The sequence below is a fragment of the Beta vulgaris genome, chromosome 3, assembly GCF_026745355.1.
Source record: "Beta vulgaris subsp. vulgaris cultivar EL10 chromosome 3, EL10.2, whole genome shotgun sequence".
NCBI lineage: Eukaryota > Viridiplantae > Streptophyta > Magnoliopsida > Caryophyllales > Amaranthaceae > Beta > Beta vulgaris.
In genome coordinates this window covers 47,044,442-47,064,556 of record NC_079204.1, presented here as the reverse complement: position 1 = coordinate 47,064,556, position 20,115 = coordinate 47,044,442, and the positions used below count along the sequence as shown (strand labels likewise).

The 20,115-nt window shown below is 34.7% G+C and overlaps 2 protein-coding genes and 1 long non-coding RNA gene across 3 annotated transcripts; all 3 read left to right on the top strand.

Annotated features, from left to right (window-relative positions):
• Positions 1–3,751: 3,751 nt before the first annotated feature.
• On the top strand, positions 3,752–6,191 carry LOC125496084 (uncharacterized). The gene is made up of 2 exons (XR_007272772.2): positions 3,752–4,231; positions 5,957–6,191. It is a non-coding gene; the product is annotated as an uncharacterized LOC125496084 (long non-coding RNA).
• Positions 6,192–8,558: 2,367 nt separating this feature from the next.
• Positions 8,559–11,710, top strand: LOC104889174 (DNA-3-methyladenine glycosylase). The gene is made up of 6 exons (XM_010674330.4): positions 8,559–8,996; positions 9,375–9,446; positions 9,595–9,718; positions 10,123–10,193; positions 11,059–11,116; positions 11,211–11,710. Exons 1-6 carry the CDS (start codon positions 8,643–8,645, stop codon positions 11,372–11,374), a joined length of 843 nt encoding a protein of 280 aa, XP_010672632.2. The 5' UTR covers positions 8,559–8,642; the 3' UTR covers positions 11,375–11,710.
• Positions 11,711–12,950: 1,240 nt separating this feature from the next.
• LOC104889173 (hypothetical protein) lies at positions 12,951–17,916 on the top strand. Its single transcript, XM_010674329.4, has 2 exons — positions 12,951–13,276; positions 15,253–17,916. Exon 2 carries the CDS (start codon positions 15,300–15,302, stop codon positions 17,682–17,684), a length of 2,385 nt encoding a protein of 794 aa, XP_010672631.2. The 5' UTR covers positions 12,951–13,276; positions 15,253–15,299; the 3' UTR covers positions 17,685–17,916.
• The last annotated feature ends 2,199 nt before the right edge of the window (positions 17,917–20,115 follow it).

Sequence of the window (20,115 nt, the reverse complement as noted above, 5' to 3'; positions counted from 1 at the left end):
AGGGGTAATGAAAACCGGATGCTTCAAGTCTATTTTATAGGCAAAAAAATTATCATTTAATGTATTGCATGCATTAGGTGGTAGATAATATTTAATGGCTTGCATGCATTGGTTGGTATTTAAAAGCTTGAAGTTATTGCATGTATTAATCACCAACCGTGAGTTATAATAGCAAACACGTTTTTTTTTTTATGTTAAGATTGACAAATAAATAGTACAACTCTAATTGCACTTATTTTGTAATTCAATTAAGAAAATTAACATATTACATTAATATAAAAGAGTATGTAAGACAACTTGCTAATCATTCTCTGCAATATAATACAACAAAGTTTTATTTCTACTTAATTGAAGAAGATTTCCATCGACCAAATCCAATTCTTCGAAACACTCATGGCACACTTTATGAATCCTTGGAGGTAAAGTGTGTAGGTAGTACAACATCATGTTATCACAATCCAAGTAGACCCTAAACCTAGGTTTTGATGAACAAACGTCTTCAATAGTATCCCATATAGGCGAATCATAACATATATCATGCGTGAATTCAGTTGATACTTTATGACTCAAAAGACGACCCGAACGAAATAGTGTTAACCCATTGCATCAATATCAAAGAAATTAGAATGTGCCAATTTCGGATGCCATGTATCTTCACACGTTTTTGGTTTACAAGCAGAATCTTCAATTGAGGCATTGTGCTTCACATGGGACTTCATGTATTATATCTTCAATTACAGGCATATCACGTTTATGGTTATTAGATTGGTTTTGATTTAGTATTTTTTTGAAACTCATCTCATAAAAGCGCATGAATAAGAAATGAACAAACTGTTTTGTGGTGTGCCATGACCATCCAAAAAACGTCATTTGGACTCTCTTTTAATTGTTAAAATTACGAAAGCTTGGGTTATGGTTTGGTGTGGTGAGAGAAAGGCCAATGAAACACTTATATTTATACTACATATGGCCGAGTATAATTACCACCATGTAAAATTGTTTCCTTAATATTAGCATAGTGGTTGGGTAAGTATCAATTACAATCGTGATTGATATTCAAATTTCCGTATTTGATTCCTAATTGATTCGAAAATTTAATTCCGAAATATATCTTCTAATATCCTCCCTAATTGTTTTTTAATTTATTTATTTGTAATTATAGTAATGTAAAATTATTTCCTTATTATTAGCATGGTTGGTTGGTTTAGTATCAATTACAACAGTGATTGATATTGAGATTTCCTTAATTGATTCGAAAATGTATCAATTAATATCGTGATTGATATTCAGTTATTTTTTTTAATTTTCACGTGCAACTTGGTTCACATAGATTACAAAGACTACGTTATTCCAATAAACGTTTCCTTAATTATGTAGATCACATATCAATTAAAATCCTTAATTGACGTCAATTACATATGATTTGATTCGAATGACACGTGGACACCCTCATTGAGCTTCGAGGAATACTGATCAAAGGAGCATGCCACGTCATGCCACGTGGGATTGAAATCGCTAACTGAACGACACGTGGCCTCAAGGATTTTACTTTAGATATATATATATATATATATATATATATATATATATATATATATATATTGATTGGTTGATTGATTCAGCTACATAAATAACTTATCTTACCCAACAATTTGGTTAATTAGCTATTTAATCCCCTTTCAACCATTAATTTATTAGTTTTAGCTAGCTTTTCAATTTCCGCTCAGTTTCAACAAATATTACTATATATTGCCTTTATCGCACATGCTAAATTTTTTTTATGTACGACACAAACTTTCTTAGTACCTCTCTTTTGCATTTAAGGGTTTCTATTTTAGTCAAACATCTTAAATCTAATTAAAAAAGGGTTGCCCAACACGCATAGTATAGAGTGTATAGACTATAGAGGGAAGAAACAAATTCTACATTCGTGATGCCTAAGTTAAAATTAGTGAGAAAAGTAGTCTTTTCAGCAAGCAATTATCCCTGTACATTTTATACCACTATGTAGACTACCTACTTCTAATAAATCATTAAAATATAATTATTAATGCTAAATTAGTTTTCACCTCACATCAATACTAATATATTAAAAGTCGTTCCTAAACAAGGAACGGTGCCATGTGGCGCTCTCCCTAATTGTTAACGCTAAGTTAGATTTCACCTCACATCATACTAATATATTAAAAGGCGTCTCTAAACAAGGAACGATATCACGTGGCGCTTTTCGTAAGGGCATCTTACTCCATGTAATCCACATACAATGAAAAAAAATAGAAATTGCATGGTATATGGTTTGATCTTGTGACGTCAAATTTATATACTAAAGTCTTAAACACTAACCAAGTGATATTTAGTGTTATCATCTCAAAGTATAATATATATTAATTAATTTTTCTTTCCCGAAGGATAATCGGGGCCTAATAACTAGTCAAAACCTCAAAAGCTTTAGCGGACATCGATTTGACACTCGAATGCGTCGTTCCCTTTCGGTCCCATCTGTTGCTGCCTCCCACAGGTGGATTCTCGATAGAGAAGTTAGTAGTAGGTAATTTACCCACATGGTCAACTAAGTTCTGTAAAGTAAGGAGAAGGATTCTACTTCCTACATTTCTTTTTAATTGCAACATTTCCCTTATTTGGAAGTTTCATATTAATTGCAAAGTTTTCTTATTTGGTTATATCTTCTCTATATCTTTGTTCTATCACATGACCACACTTTTTATCTATATCTATCTCTATCTCTCTTCTCTCTACATGAGTTTCTTAAAAAAATATTCCAATAAGGTGTGTTGTAGAGTAATAATTATAAAATGGAGGAAATATTAAATTATCACTTGACTCACTTTTCGTATGTTTACCGGTCAAGATTCATTCAGAGTGAGTGGCATGAAAATTTTAAAGTCACAAGGACAAACATTTACCATTAGCTCATGTGCTTGGTATTATTTGTACACTTTTGCTCCTAAAAGTTTTCCCAAAATTTTATTATAAAAAGCTTGACGCCCATCCATCCATATGGTATAACAATACCTCCAATTCCAATGCAACCATTTTTTGCTTGATAGAAACTTCAATCAATCTTAGTTTCTTAAGATGTCTTCAGAAGTTTTGGCTTCATTAACATTCCTTCTGTGCCTCAACCTAATACTTTTCTCGACAGTGAGTTCCCATAATGTCTCACCCCCACCACCACGACGTCCCACAAGTCCCCCTATCCATTTTGATCCCCCTTTTCGTGGTAGTGGCTACCATGGTGGGAAGCCACTAAAGCCAGGTCGGTCACCACCTGGAAAATCACCACCACTAGTGCTGCCGTTATCACCTAAAAAGTCGCCAACTCTAGCCCCAATTGTGCTTTCACCTAGTGAGTTACCAACTCCAATAATTTCACCACCTGGAAAGTCACCATCGCCAAAGTCATCACCACCTAACAAATTACCAACACCAACTCCAGTAGTATCACCACCTAGCAAGTCACCAACACGAATGCCATCATCTAACAAGTCGCCGATGCTAACTCCATTGGCGTCACCAACACTAACCCTGTAATACCCCTATTTTAAAGTGTATTTTATTAAGTGCTAAGTATGATTACTAGCCTTATTATATAATAATATTTCTCGAGTTTATTTAAAAGAAATTGAGTTTGACCATGCAATTAGTAAATAGCTAATATTCTTTATTTAGTTAATCGTATTGTAATATTTTAGTGGAATTACTTTCAACGTAAACTCTTAATATATAACTTATATTCTGAAAATGAAAATAGATGTTTTTTTAGATATATATACGTATAAGGAGAGAAGTTTAAGATAATTGGACCGAATAAATTAAAAACAAAAGAAAAGAAAAGAAGAGAGACAAGTGTTAGTGAGTGAGGGTGTGTGTGTGACTCACCTGCTAAAAAAAAAAAGGAAATAAAGAATAAGAGGATTCACTCCTCTAGTAACACAATATAACTCATGGAAATGTAAAGAGAATGAGGAGAAGGAGGAAAGGGAAACAGGGAGGTTAGGGAAGCAGCGGAATGGCGCACACACGAACAGAAAGGAGGGTCTATGGTGGTATCCGACCAGTGCACAACAACCTGGTGGCGCACACACAAAGTAGTCGCACGAATTGGAGGGATAGTGGTTAGTGCTCTGGTTCGTTTTGTACATTTAAGAGTGTGATTTGGGATCGATTTCCAAGCTATATATCCTTCATCCCTAATCTTCTTTGTTTGTGGGTAAGTTGAATTCATGGTTTAATTTCAGTTTTTCTCAAGTTTATAAAGTTAGGGTTAATTGAATCGGGATTTTTGATTTTTAGAGTTTGGGTGTGGAATTTATTGAGTTGAATGTTCATTCATGAGTTTAATAGTTAGTTTAGATTAGTAGGAAGCTGGTTAATGTTCAAGTGAATATAGTGTGCTGTAATTCGTAGAATTACCAGTTCAGGTTCGTATTTTGCGTTTTTAGGCAATTTACGGGCATTTTTAGCAAAAATACTATTTCACAAAAGTTGTTCGTATTGAAATTTTACTCAAGATAGGCTCAAGAAACGCTTGATTTGGACTTCGTAGGAGAAAATTATGCTCATATTAAGTTTCTGTTCAAATTTCATATTTTATATAGTTGATTTTAAAACTCTACGTTTTCATATAATTGTTTCATAATGAACTTTTGAGTTACCATATGAACATATATGATTCTTTAATGTTGATTTTATATAAAGTAAGATGATTTTAATTAATTTGGTGAGGGTTTTAGTTAGACGGTTTAAGTTAGACAGTTTGAGTTAGACGGTTTGAGTTAGATGTTAGAACATGAAAGTCATTTATATGTAAAAGAACATGATATGTTTGTTTGATGTTTTATGTGAATTTAGAAAAGGTTGATGGCTTTGTGAACTAGAGTTAGTTGTATCCAAGTCTTATACTTACGAAGTACACACATTTATATTGTAGCTTTCGGTTTCACTAAAGAGTCGTTTAGACCGAGGTAGTTGTTTAACTGTGATTCGAAAAGGTAAGGTTTCATATTCAGAACTTTTATAGTTTACATTATAAGTCCAAAGAGGTACGATTTCTTACTTAAACGTTTTATAATGTTAAAAGGTAAGATTTCTTACTAAGACGTTTATAGTTACGAGAAGAGTTTTATAAAAGTTTTAAACTCATTTTGATTGAGTTTCTTTTAAAAGATGGGAGTTTAGTTTTAAAAGTATCTTTTATAATTTACAAAAAGAGTTTTAAAAGGGGTTTTATCGAATCTTTGTTGAGATTGGTTTGAATGGGAGGATGCTCCTCCAAAGATAGAAAGTTTGATTTTCGAACCGCAAATGAAGGAAAGATTATAGAAAGATATTTCGAATAGTTTTTATGTTTGCAAAGTTATTGGATTGCCTATGTGGTATCTCAAAGAATAGTTTTGTGTTTTCAAAGTTGTGGGGATTACCTAAGTGGTATCTCAAGGAATTGTAACTTCGTTGGGTTGTCTCGACTTTACAAATACAAAATAGTTGGGGGGTACGTTGATCAGTACCTCGGACTTAGATCTTCTGCTGTGGTTTGGCCGTATGTAGGGTGTGCACACTAGGGGTCTTTGTCTATAGTTATTCGGAGGGCCTAGCTAGCCCAAAGGCAAGGAAAGTTCGTTCCATTCCCTAGGTTTATGATTCTTTCTTCGTGAAAGAAAAAGGAAAGCAAGGATTTGTTTGGAAAAAGAAAAAAGAAAGATTTCGAAAAAAAAGGAAATAGAAAGGATTTGATTTAGAAATAGAAAAGAAAGGATTTGTTTTAGAAAAGAAAGAAAGAAATGATTTTATAAAGTTTGTTATTTTATTTATATGTTTTGAAAGAAAAATGATTTGTAGGGTATGATTAATATATCCTACCTGCATATATAATTGGCTTTACATTATGGAATCTTTCTCAGCCAGTTTGGCTGATACTACGTGTCGGTATATGCAGGTGCATGAAGGTAGTATTATTGAAGAAGGTCTGATATATGTTATTCATATTATTTGTATCGCGGCAAGGACGACCGGCTTTGTAATATTATAGTTAACAGTTAATTTGTAATTAAATTAAAAAGATTTGAGTTTGTAAAGTTTAAACTTGTTTGGGTTGCTGGATTTTGAGGATACACAGAATTATGAATCAGACGCGAGTCCTAAATTAAGTTTTAGGCGGTCCGTATTACAAATGGAACTCTGCCGAATTTTCTGTAGAATTTTAATAACATATCTAGTTGTTTAAAATATTTGAGGTCACTTAATATAGTTTACTGGAGTTAGAGGTTCTAATATATTCATTGGATTCTAAAAGTTTTAGTAAGTTAAGCGTTTTTGAGGTCCACACTCGTGGTTAGTGTGATGGTAATGGCCCAGATTAGGATTTCCGCTGTGTTTAGTTCCTAATTAGGTTGGTTGTAGATTCGGGTTGTTACAGACCCCCAATTACGTCTCCACCTAGTAAGTCACCAACTTCATTAGTCTCACCATCTGACAATCACCAATTCCAATGACGTCACCAATTCCAATGACATCACCACCTAACAAGTCACTAACTCCAATTCCATCACTAACTCTAACCCTGAGTTCGTTTTCACCTGACAAGTCGCCAACTCCAACACCTATTCTATCACCACCTAGCAAGTCACCAACTCCTACACCTGTTATATCACCACCTAGCAAGTCACCAACTCTAATGCTATTGCCACTTGGAAAGTTACCAACTCCAACCCCAGGTGTGCTTCCACATGGCCCATCCCCTATTGCGTCTCCACCTAGCAAATCACCAATGATAGTAGTCTCACCACCTCAAAAGTCTCCAACGCCAATGTCATCACCACATGGCAAATCACCAACTTCAACCCAAGTGTGTCTTCACCTGGCAAGTCACCAAATCCAACCCAAGTTACGCCTCCACCTGGCAAGTCACCGAATCCAACCCTAGTTGCGTCTCCACCTAGAAAGTCACCAACTCCAATCCCAGTTGCGTCTCCACCTAGCAAGTCATCACCTCCGGAAGTCTCACCATCTAGCAAGTGCACCAGAGATCCACTAAAGTTATGGGTGTGTGCCAATCATTTAGGCGACTTGCGTGGACTTTTGATTGGCACACGACCAAAGAATTCATGTTGCTCTGTCATTCAAGGATTGACTGATCCTGATGCATGCTTTTGCGTCTGCAGTGCAGTTAAAGCTAAAAGTTTGGGAACAACCTTAATATCTTTGTGGCCTTGAGATCGTTGATTAACAACTGTGGCAAAGCAGTACCCTTTTGCTTCAAGTGTGCTTAAACTTATTAATTTATCTTGTTAGGTCGTCAAAATCTGAAAGTATTATTTTCGTATTTCAACTTTGTAGCAGCATAATAATATGCAATTCTTAATACTATACATAATTCTATGTTATATGATAGAAATAATGGATCATTACCAAGCTTTGCTTGGCTCACTTGGCGGACATTCCACCTCATGACCTCAAGGGGTTTAAATTTTACCAAGTGAGGGACACATGAAGTAGGATTTCCCTTATTTGCCCCCTCCATCCAAGTGTTTGAGCCTCTATGTTAGACCATGTGCGAGGACAGATATATTAGAAGTTATTCATCTTACTAATCAAAAGAACAAAACGTTAATCACTTTCAGCCTTAAAATTATAGTCTCCTTTTACGTTATTAGTGAGATGAATAAACATGAATGACCTTTTCAGTTAAAAGTGAGAAAGCAAACATGAGTTTTTATTGAATAAAACAATATACATGAAGTTAGTACAATACATGAGTGGAAGAAACAATCTGGTCTCTACGTCATCTAGTTCTATTATACTCTTAAATAGAGAAAATAAGTAAAATAGAAGGAAAAAAGGAAAACAAAACTAAGTTATGGCATAATCATCGTCCGAAATTAATTATATCGACACATCAGAATTGACATTGGTATTCTTTTAGAAATAATCTTTCATAAAATGACTCATATAGAGAATCATATGGAAGCTCAATTATTGAAGCTCTCACCTCCCTATCTTATGGTCGGGAGTTCAGCTCTTATCATCCCCTAAATGTGAGGAGTTTGTATAGATATTTACCTATTCATAGGGGTGTGCACCAGTTCAGGATCGGAATTTGATTTGTTTTTTTAAAAATAATTTTATTTAGATTCATGCATATTTATAAAATAGATACATTTAAATTTAATAATTTTAACAACAAAAATCTTAAAATTAATAAAGAGTAGATTTTTAGCTTTATAACTATGAATTTTTTTAACCTTTAAACTATTCTTTTTACTAAAAAACAGAAATTTCGGCTCATCGATCCGGACCAGAATTTTTCGAATTTGGACCGGACCGGACCGAACCGAACCGGAAACCCCGAAATCCCGATCCCCGTCTGGTCCAAATTTCGGTCTGACCCTACCCTTTGCATAGCCCTACCTATATGTATAAATCTCCGATTTTCAGTCTTTGGAAGTTTTTTATGAGTCGAGGATTTGGTTGGTCTAGTAAATTACCGAATCCAAAAACATAAAAAAAATTAGAATGACTTGTAAAATATAAGTAGTTCATTCCAAGTTCCAACACGAACTAACAAAAGTGCCCGCCAAAATCCCCACCCAAAACAAAAATAGTCCACCAATCAACAATCTTTCATGCTCCTTCCAACTACCCTTCAACTCCTCCCTTCTCGTCTCCATTGCAGGTGTGTTCCAATGACCAAACCTCAACCATCCCAACGTTGCGCCAAATTTAAATCCCTTCAATCCAATGCAATTACCGACGAAAACCCATCTCAATCTAAACTCAAATTTCGTTCTTCCAAGACCAAATTCAAATTAAAAGCTCCATTATCTCCAGAACGTCCAATTCCCAACACTTCTGAGCTTATTTACCAGAATTTGGCTATTTTAGGGGCCAATTTCTACTCTGTTGATGCTCTTGATCTTGCCCCTCTTCTTCTTGGCAAGTTTATTCGACGCGATGATGTTATACTGCAGATAACGGAGGTAAGATGCAATTTTTACTGGTCGTGCATACTAAGTGTTCGACAAAATTACCCAATGAGCCTAAAGGTGGCTATTTTTTCTTAATTTGTTGGGTTGACTTATATCTGTATGAAATATGCTGTAGACGTACCAAAAATTGATACAAACAGGTCCCTGAAGTCAGTTTTGGGTGTCAGACTAATTTCGGTTGTGGGTCATAAAATCATGTTCATGATTCATTCATATATAGAGTAAAATTTTCAGGATTTTCCTGTTTTTTCATCTGGAATTTGGGTAATTATTTAAAACCCAATTTATGAGATTAATTTTTCCAAAGTTTTTAAACAAGTCCAGATTAACAACATTATATCAAAGCTGAAATGGTCATAAACCTCGCAGGTGGAAGCTTATAGGCCGAATGATTCAGCGTGTCATGGTCGGTTCGGCATTACAGCGAGGACAGCTCCTGTTGTAAGATTAATTATAACAGTTCACTTCTGTTTAGTGCTTGAGTATTTGGTTGTAGCTTTATCTCAGGAATTTCAAATTTTTATACACTATATGATGAAGTGTTCTAAGTATGTTTTCTTTGTCCTTCCATCTTGTGGAATTTGGGTAGTTTGGACCAGGCGGACATGCGTATGTGTATCTCTGCTATGGTCTTCACATGATGCTTAACGTTGTTGCTGACAAGGATGGTGTTGGAGCGGCTGTGTTGATACGTTCTTGTGCTCCTGTTAGTGGTAATTTCTCAGAGCAGTTGTGATGCTGTGCTCTTCTGAGCATATTGCTGTGCATGTAGTTATTTGACAATTGACATCATTAAGTTGAATAAAAACATGATATCACACTTGGTTGGATGTTGAAATTAAACGCATCATAACATAATTGTTTAGTTTTTCTACTTAGGAAAATTTATTGAATCTTAAATATAGCACAAATATATTTATTGTTGGTTGATAAAAAGAATGGAGATCCATTTTTTGGCTCTAAGTGTAGAAGAATGGATCCCTCATGAAGTATTAGAGAAAGCTCTTATTTGCTAGTGGATGATGAAGAGGATGGGTGAGGGGAGTCAAAGTGAATGCAACAACCTTATTCCTTAATCAGTAGTTCAGGGCTCTAAATCTTTGGAGTAATGTGGCAGGTTTGAAGACAATTCAGCAGCGTCGTGGTCAGATTACTGATAAACCTGTTCTTCTTGCTGGGCCAGGAAAGGTAAGCTACCAATCCTAGCAATGTCTTTCTCTCCCATGTTGGGAAATAAAGATGCTTGATATTGTCACTTATTGGTTTTGATGATGTCAGAGAGGACAATATTCAATGTTTTCAAGTGTTAGGAATCACACTGTACTGCAATGGTCATTTAGTTTGGCCATGGATTTTCATTTATGGGGAACTCTTCACATATGAAGTAACAAAATGAATAGGAAGGGGTGACAGTTGAGAACTTGAGATCAATCAAATTTATTTGAAATTCTATATTAGGTCTGCGCCTATGAAGTTTACGTTCAACTTGATCAAATTATCCGCTCATTTCCTTTGCTAATGTTAGGAGCGACTTTCTAGTCAATGGTTTGATCATTTTGTTTTCAGGCCTGCCTATATGTTTACTTTATGGATGATCTTTACCGCCCTGTCTATCATCCCGGGCATTAGTGAAATGCTTTTAAGTACTACTATTAGTTGACAAACATGCTTCTTTATTTATTATCCTTGATCATTCTTTATTGAAACTCATGAATCTCTCTAAATTTCTCTTTTCTCTTCTTGTTTGTATGAATGACGTGCAAGATGCCTTAGTTCAGACATATTGAAACATCTCTTAGGGTTATCATCATATGTACACTTCTTGGATCAAACTCAAACAAGTGCTTAATTTCTTGACAAAGAATGAATTGAAGAGGAACATGAACTATATTTCTAGCTAGTTTGATCCTAGCTCTCCATTTCTCCTCTATTGTCTGATTATCTGATATACTATATGTTCTACTTTATGTCTAATGGAAACTTTGTTTTATCTGCTTGTGTACTAGCTTCACCAAATTCTTTATAGCTCTATTGCCTCTATTTTCATTTACAGGTTGGCCAAGCACTTGGATTATCAACTGAATGGTCGAATCATCCCCTTTATGCGCCTGGTAATTTACTTTGGCTTTTGTTCTATTTCTTTGCTATCCTAAATTCTGTATAATGAGTCTGATCAACTGAAGACGAATTCTGCTCTGCATGTAGGTGGTTTAGAACTTCTGGATGGACCAAAGCCGGAAAAGATAGTGGTTGGTCCCCGTGTTGGCATAAATTATGCTTTACCTGAGCATGTAAATGCATTATGGAGATTCGCTATTGCAGGTACCCCATGGATAAGTGCTCCAAAGAACACACTTAGATCACCCTAACATCAAGGAAATTCTTACAACAAAATGTAAGAGGTAATTAAATGACTGCAAAGTGAGAGAGCCAAACTTAGACTTTGTATTTAGCTCTTGTTTACTAACTACATGCTAGGAGGAAGAAAGAATTCGCGTTTCCTCTCCCTTTCGGGTGTCTAGCAGTTCTTAGAGTGTAGCTATTATTAGCTTTGAAACATTGTACATACTGTAAAAAGTAAAAAATATGATCTCTTTAATCATTGAAGAATCTAAGACAAGCTTCATGATGCTTACTTTCTTCATTTTTTTCCTTTTCTTTTTACTGGCAGTACCTACTTGTTATTGCAAGAGGTTACTAGTTAATGGCCTGGTGTTCGCTTAAAAAGTGTTGGTATCTCTTTTCCATTTAACTTTACAACCAAGCATTGCTTCGTCTATGACAATTTCTACTATATATATCCAAATGTACCTTGAGGATGGTACACTCAAGCTATTATCTTGATCGCTACTCATTTTGGAGCATTCATCTATGAAAGCAACATCTCTAAATGAAGTGTATGGTGGATGTTTTCTTGGCGTACTAGTAAAGATTTATAGGATCACACCTCACTAGAACCTCTTTTTCTATTCTAAAAAGATCTTGCCTATGTAGTTGGGTTAAGTTGATTCATGAGATCTTGTTTTAGGGAAGTACATTTTTTCTATTGGTCTTTTTAAAAAGGATACATTTTGGTATAATTATACAGAGACATTTAAAGCGAATAAGCTCAATATTACCAAAACAAACACTACATGGTTTAATTCCAAGAACAACATAATTCAACGGTACACTCAAGCAACTACTCAGCAGACATTAAGATGTAATACAATCCTCATTGTACCTACAACAAGCTCTACTACACAATAAACTCAATCCAATCTAATAATTTAAATTTCTCTTCACATCTAAGACACGCAAAACAATTGTACTTCCTCCGTAGCTCGACACTCATCAGTAATGTATGAAAGAAAGATTGATGAATATGAATTAAGCAACAACACAAAGCAAATCATTAGAATGATAACACATATGATTGTAAAAACGGTGGCCTTCACGAAAGAGGCGGTAGTGGTGTAATTCACAGGTGGTTCAATGCTATGTTGCTCAGACTCTTCATTTCACCTCAAGTACTCGTGTCGGATTCTCGATACTTGGACATGGATGGGACACTTGGACACTTTGTTTTGGGCTAAAAAATAGAAAAAATTCCAAAAAATAGCTGAGTCGGACACTTGAACACGTATCCATGTCGGACATGGGTACCCGAGTCTGAGCAACATAGGTTCAATGTAGTTATTTATTTAATTTGCGATAATATAGTTGGTCTACAAAAACACCATATCATTATTAACTTATAAAGGATAGGAGTTAGCTCAAGTTAGCTCAAGTGGGTAGAGTACTCCCCCTTGGCCCTTGAGGTCAGGTGTTCGATCCTTACTCCCATAAGGGTTAGCTCTTGGGCTAACTTAATTTCCTAATAATAAAAAAAATTATTAACTTATTATTTGTTTCTCCCGCATCCATTCATAATTCCACGCGTTGGTTTCTTCAGTCCCCAAACATTGATGCAGTAAACTAAGAAGTATGTAAGGAGTATTAACATAATACAAATATACAATCACAATATGATAACATCGTGTGATTATGCTTGCATTTCTCCAACCTATCACTTAACTCCCACTTGTTTTGACATTTAAAAAATATTCCGCAAATGAAGCAATACCCAATATTCAATAACAAAAGACCCAGTTCTATATTCAACCAATTACGTGCTTCTCATTTTCTCCCTCTAAGTAACCCTTCTCACATCATTTCTTTTTCTCTCTCTTCATCATCTCTCCTAATCCTGCAAATTAATAATTTGTTCATTCTTTGGATCATTGCATGAGGTATGTCTATCCTCTAACTTAATGAATCATGGTTCATTTTTAATTGTTGGGCGACTTTAAAATATGTATTGCATTTGATCTTTTCTGCAATATCTCATTTGTTGCAAATAATCTGGTTGTTATTAATTAAGCTGGGAATTTGATTGATATGTTGAAAGTGGAAGTAAATTCGAGGGCTCTTAATTTAGAAATGTGTTGAATTCAAGATGTTGCTTGATTGTAAATTTGTAATTAGTCTTAATGTTAATGACTTAATAGCTTGTTTAATGGGGAGACATGAATTAGCGGGCTCGAAAATCGAGGTGATTTTGACTAAGTACTACATGGTGATGCAATGGAATTGATAACGTTTTATAATTAGGAGGTATGATTATGAGAAGTAATCATATTGAGGGAAGAACACATGTATGCTTAAGAGTTATGGCAATGCAGCTTATACTATTATTCAAATGCATAATTAGATATTTGTCGTAAGTTAATCTAGAACTTGCTTTTTTTTTTTTTTTTTTTTTTTTTTTTTTTTTTTGTAAACAAAGCATCATCATATCTTAAAAGAGTTCATTACAATCCTCAATAAATTGAGTTCTACAATAACTAGGGGTGGGGAAAACCCCAGTTACATTACAAGCCATATCCGAAGTTCTAGCTATGCCATCTGCCAATTGGTTATACTTCCTCTCACAAAACTCTAGTTTGACATCATGGAGACCGTGAAGCAACCCCCTGCAATTAAGAAACACATAGTGATATACTACCTCTGTTTTTATTTAGTTGCAACGTTTTGACTTTCACGCTTGCCAATGTACAATTTCAAATCGTTTTATCTCTAATTGTATGTAAGTAAAAATTATAAAAAATTGATATTATGAAAGCTTACATCGAAACGAATCAAACAAGACCCCACATGACTATATTTTGTTTAACATATAAATCAATAAATGTGGTCAAATAAGAGAACATGAATAGTGCAATTTGTCAAACGTTGCAACTAAAAGAGAACGGAGGTAGTATATAATTGTTAGTCTCGCAAAGTATAAGTTGGGCTGCACTCTTGCAATCTGTATAAACAATCCCATATACATGGGTTTTGAAGACTGAAGTCCATGATTAGTTTGTCTAAATAAGCTACTATAAGTGCCTCGCTCTTCGATTCAGATATGTATTCTTTTAGCTTTGATTCATATTTGATGAATTGCTGAACACTAATTGTAGAACTTATTGTTTCAAGCTAAAGTCTCTTCATGATTTCTATGGAGAAATGCCTTATTTGCCATTTGGCCATTGTCAGGATAGAAGTTGAAGGAGCTCGAAAATAATGGATTTTATTGGTTACTTTTGTTCTGTTGATAAGAGTTAGTTGAGTAATGGCTCTAGCTCATCTAACAAGGTTGTAATACATGGCCAAGGCAACCTCAATATGACTTACCATATGCCATAGGGGTGATGTGGTCTGAATTATCTGAGCATTTGCACCATGAAAATTTGTTTTAGTGACAAGATTAATGGTTTAAATGGAATGAAACTAAGCGCTGAAGTGGGTAGCGTGGTGCCATAAGAATGGTGAGATGGATGTGAAATTTTTTCATAGTTATTGGTAAGATTGATTTTATATGTAATGGAGCTTCATAAAAATGATGGTAGTAAATGAAGTTTAAACAAATGATCATTGCAGATGATCTCAAATTTGTTAGGTAACATGCAAGAAAAGCAAAATTGGAAGGTTCTTTGTGGTTAAATATATTGCTAATCCGAAAAACTTCTTTTTTTAATGGTGATGCTCTTAATTACCTGGGTGCTTTCATGCTGATATAAACAAAAAATGATGTGTTTTTATGTAATGCTGATCTTGACTTATGAAACTTCTAGTTATTGAATCTGTCCTTCACAAGAAATAGCTTATGTGGTTTATACGATTAAAATTCCCACTCTACTTCACTTTTGATATGTTGTTTATGTTATGTTCCCTATGGTTTCAGAAACATTTTGGAGATATACCAGAAGGTTTTTCAAGATAACTGAATAAATGGCAGCTGGTTCTCTAAGACATGAACATCCAAAGGAAAAATACAAGATGGCGTCTTTCCATGTAGTTTGTAGATCAGTAATCAATCATCCATTTCTTATGGTTATGCTATTGATCTTTATATGTTTGCACCAATATTTCCCTTTCCTATTTTCTCTTTTGGTTTCTGCTTCCCCTGTTGTTATATGCACAGCTATTTTACTTGGGATCTTATTGATCCATGGACAACCAAATGACAACAATGTAAAGAATTACGAAGAGAGGAATAATACATATGTGACTATAAGAACTGGAGTAAAAGATCACACATCTAGTGCTGAAAGAGAAGGAGTCTACTTTAAAGATAGATTTGCCGAGGTAAGAAAAGACATAGTAGAGAAGGGCATGAGAGCTTCAGGAACTTTAGGTTCTGGAATCAGTATTGATGGTGACTACGCTAATGGTGTTAATCGGGAAAACTGTCACGCAGAGCTTACTAACAGAAGCAAAATTCACAAAGAGAAAATTAAGAACAGTTTTGAGTTTGCTGACTTTGAAAACGCGGGTGTTGAAGTGCACATGGATCGAGATTTTGATAAAACTATCAACGAGCAACATGATGTTGGTTTGCAGGATCAATTGAATTCTTCTATGGGGATAGAAAAACATGCAGATGGCACTATATGTCACGAATATTCAGATTGTGAGTCTGATGGGGCCGAGAAGTCCTCTCTTGATGCTTTAGTGGCATATGTCATTCCAACTGCTCAGGAGACTCACCCACTTCTAGACTTTGAAGATCAATTACATCAAGGTGCATCTCATGATGATGCTTCTCTCAAGTTTGAGTTGCAATCCCTTGATTCACATCAAAGTAACGAGGATTCAAGTGAGGATGAAAATGATAGCGACGTTGATGAAGATGAAACTCTAAATATTAAAGATGATGGTGAAAAATTAGCTGGTGCATTGCTGCAAATGGAGAAGAACCAACAGTTGGAGAGCCTCATCAATAAAACAGATGATGAAAGAGATGAGGAGGAAGAGGTGGAAGAAGATGAAGGCACAGAAGATATGGATGTTGATGATGACGAAGATGATGATGATGATGAGGAAAATGCAAATGTTGAAAAGGATGCAACTAAACAAGTTACCTTGTGGACAGAGGAGGACGAGAAAAATCTACGGCTTGTGGGAAATTCTGAGCTCGAAAGAGATTTACGTTTAGAGAATCTTCTGGCAAGAAGAAGGGCAAAAAGAAACTTTTCGCTGATTTCAGAGAGAAATTTGATAGATTTGGATCGTCCTGATCAACCTTCTTTCCAAGTTGCACCCATTTCCACCTCAAGAGTTAACCCTTTCGATTCTCCTCATGATACAAAACACCAGCAGAACAACCTTCCTCCTATTCCTGGATCTGCTCCATCTGTAAGTGTGCCAAGGAGAAACCCTTTTGATTCTCCATGTACTTCTCCAAAAGGAACTCACAATCTCACAGGAAATATTCTTCGAGATGAGCATGTGGGAATGAACTCGAACGATGCAATATTTCATGATCAAAATGAAAGTTCAAGCATAAGATATGACGCCAGGGGGAAGGATTTGAAATCGGAGTTTGCAGAAGTTATGAAACGCAAGGATGCTGTGTTTCGTCGATATGAAAGTTTCAACCCTGGATATAATTTTGTAGGAGATAGTTTTCGACAAGACTTCACGGAAACAGATAGAAGAGATGCAGTACTTCGTAGACACGAAACTTTTAACACTAGATCAGCATTTCCTAACACTTCAAGTCCAGCAAAGAAGCCACTTTATTTGAAGATGAAACCTGTCTTTGTTTCAGAACAGGTGGTTGAAGATCCGGATGTGAGACATCCTTCTTCAGATAGAGAGTCCAGCCACGACAACGAGTCCATAATGAGCTCCTCTGACTCTGATCATACTGAATCCTCAAAAATCTTTGTAAAGCATGAGGACTTGGGACCTGATAAAGATGCACTTGTTGATGGTGATCATGTTTCTAACCTATCTGAAGACACAAGTGAATCCTCTAACGAGGCAGACTCGCTAAAAGGTGATGAAGAAGAAGATTTTGTGGACAGGTTCAAAGCAAGTGCAGATCAGATCCATGAAAAAATCGAAGCAGCGCATGAGAACCATGAAAATGCGTCTAGCAGTTCAACAACGACATCAGAAGCGGACCATAGTTCAGATAAGACAGTAAAAGACGGTGACGAGACAACCAATGAAGCTAATTTCTCATGTGAAGCTTCTTCGCACATTGTAGGTGTGAACCACTTAAGCATGGAGGAAGACCATGATACTATTGAGCCGCCAGTCTATGATTCAAGCCCTTCTAGTGTCGGAAAAAATACGCCATTTTCTTCTGAAGTTGCTCAAATTTAATGTAGATTTTTTATTACTATTTGTGATTTTCAATTAGAAAATAGGAGGAAAATTGTAACAATTCTTCTTTAGATAGAGATCATGCTAATTATATGTAATTCATGATATAATAGTCTTTAAAGGTTGTAGGATAGGTACGTACTTTTTTCTTTTAGAAAATTACTCTGTTTTCCAACTTGATCTTAGAATTTTTCAACAAGATTTTATAACATGGAGATGTATCATTTTGATAGACTTTTGAGTGAAAAATGTGTGCTTTGATATAAATCTTTGCTTCATTATGAAACGTGCTTGCATTATTGCAATTGTATGTTCTATTACCTGAAAAGCCAGAATATTGGTTATACATGTCTTTCTTATTTCTCCATTTCTTCTGGTTTTGACCTCTTTGATCTTTGTAATGCTTGTTTTTTGTTAAATAGCTATATACCTTTTGTGATGATGAACAAGTGCTTGAAATGATTTGGCAAAAAAGTCCAAAAATTAATTGTGTTGCTTTAATGAATTGAGTCTCTTAGTCTACAAGTAATGCGTGGATTGTACATTGAAAAGTGTGCTCCCACAATACAAAATAGGATATTTACAAATACGAAAACAAACATTTTACTGTTGAAGGGGAACATTACAAAAATTCACTTACAAAAACGAATATTTTACTGTTGAAATGGAACATTACAAGAATTCATTTACGAAAAAGAACATTTTACTGTTGAAGTGGAACATTCCCATAATCCAATTACAAAAATGAACATTTTATTGTTGAAGTGGAACATTACAAGAATTCAATTACTTAAATACATATGCATATCAAATATAGAACATATTTTCAGGAAAAATAGAACATATATTTTGGTGGAAAATAAGTTTTAAAAGAACATTTTTTAAAATAGAACATTTGCTTATTGAAAATAGAACAATTTTCACGAGAAATATAACATATTTTTTTGATGAAAAATTAATCTTAAAACAAATATTTGTTGAAATAGAACAATTTTTTATTGAAAATAGAACAATTTTTATGGAAAATAAAACATATTTTTTTGCTGAAAAATATGCTTAAAATGAACATTTATTAAAATAGAAAATTTATTTATCAAAAATGAAATAAATTTACTTAGGTACATGGTGTGCACCGTACTCCTAATACCACAATAGAATTTATAAGTCTACAAGGAATCATACAAGGTTCCCAAGTCTTCGGTAGTGGCTACTTACCACCCCCCCCCCCCCCCCACAAACCTTAACGCATTAAAACTAATTGACATTTACTAAAATTTTAAGAAATATTTTACCACTCATGAGAAGATCTTCTACATATTCTTTTACATATCTTTTGTGAGACAACTCTTATAGATGGTAGTGAAAGCAGCTAAATTTTAGAAACAATCAAGTAAATATATTTACTAAAAATATTATTATTTATTTGAACAACTTGGAATAGAATAAAATGGTGGTACTAGGGGTACTAATCGAGTGAGTCGATCACAAGCAGAGGGTTGCTCGACTCATGCTCGCTAAGTTTCAAGTCGAGTTGAGTTACTCACGAGTAACTCGTTTAAAGTTTCGGTTCACTTTGAATTCTAGGCATTTGATTATTATACTTCTTTTCTTTACAATTTTTTTTTCCTTTTATACTAGATCAATTTATTTTTAATATGTGTTAATGTACTTCTATATTTCAAACATTTGAGTTGTGTGCATGATTATCGAGTTTCGAGCGAGATCTAGCTAACTCGAGTCTAGTTCGAGCTACTTGCGAGCTGCTCAACTCGATTAGCACCCCCTAGCCCCTAGGTGGTACATGGTGTTAGAAATTAAGCAACAAATATGCAATATATCGAGAAGAAAAATATAGTATAATATGACAAATATAGCATAATAATATTTTTACGTGGAAAATCCTCTTAAACTAGAGAAACACGATCTTGATCTCCATGGATAAAAACTTAACTATAACTACAACTACAACTTTAAACAATATGTAGTTAGGATAAAGTGCTACTTAGTAACATTTACAATGATACTCCCACTCATTAATTTTAAACACCCTCACACTAATACTATGTTTTGTCTCACACCGATTACTCTCTTTGACACTTAGGGGTCGTTTGGTTCACTATTTCTCGGTTTCAAAAAACGGAATCAATTACCATTTTTCTTTCTTCTTGTTTGGTTCAACCTCTCATCAATTCCTTACCATTACTTGATGGTAATGGATTCCCCCAATTTATTACCTTCCATCCCCCTCAAATAACAAAATCCATTACTTGAAGTTAATGGTTACCCTTCATTTCCATTCCTTGGTTTGAACCAAACACTCAATAAAGGTAACCATTTTTGTTAATATTTCCCTCCTCTATTTGCATCCATTTCCTTTCCATTTCATATCTTGAACCAAACAATTCCTTAGAGGGTGTTTGGTATAGAAAAA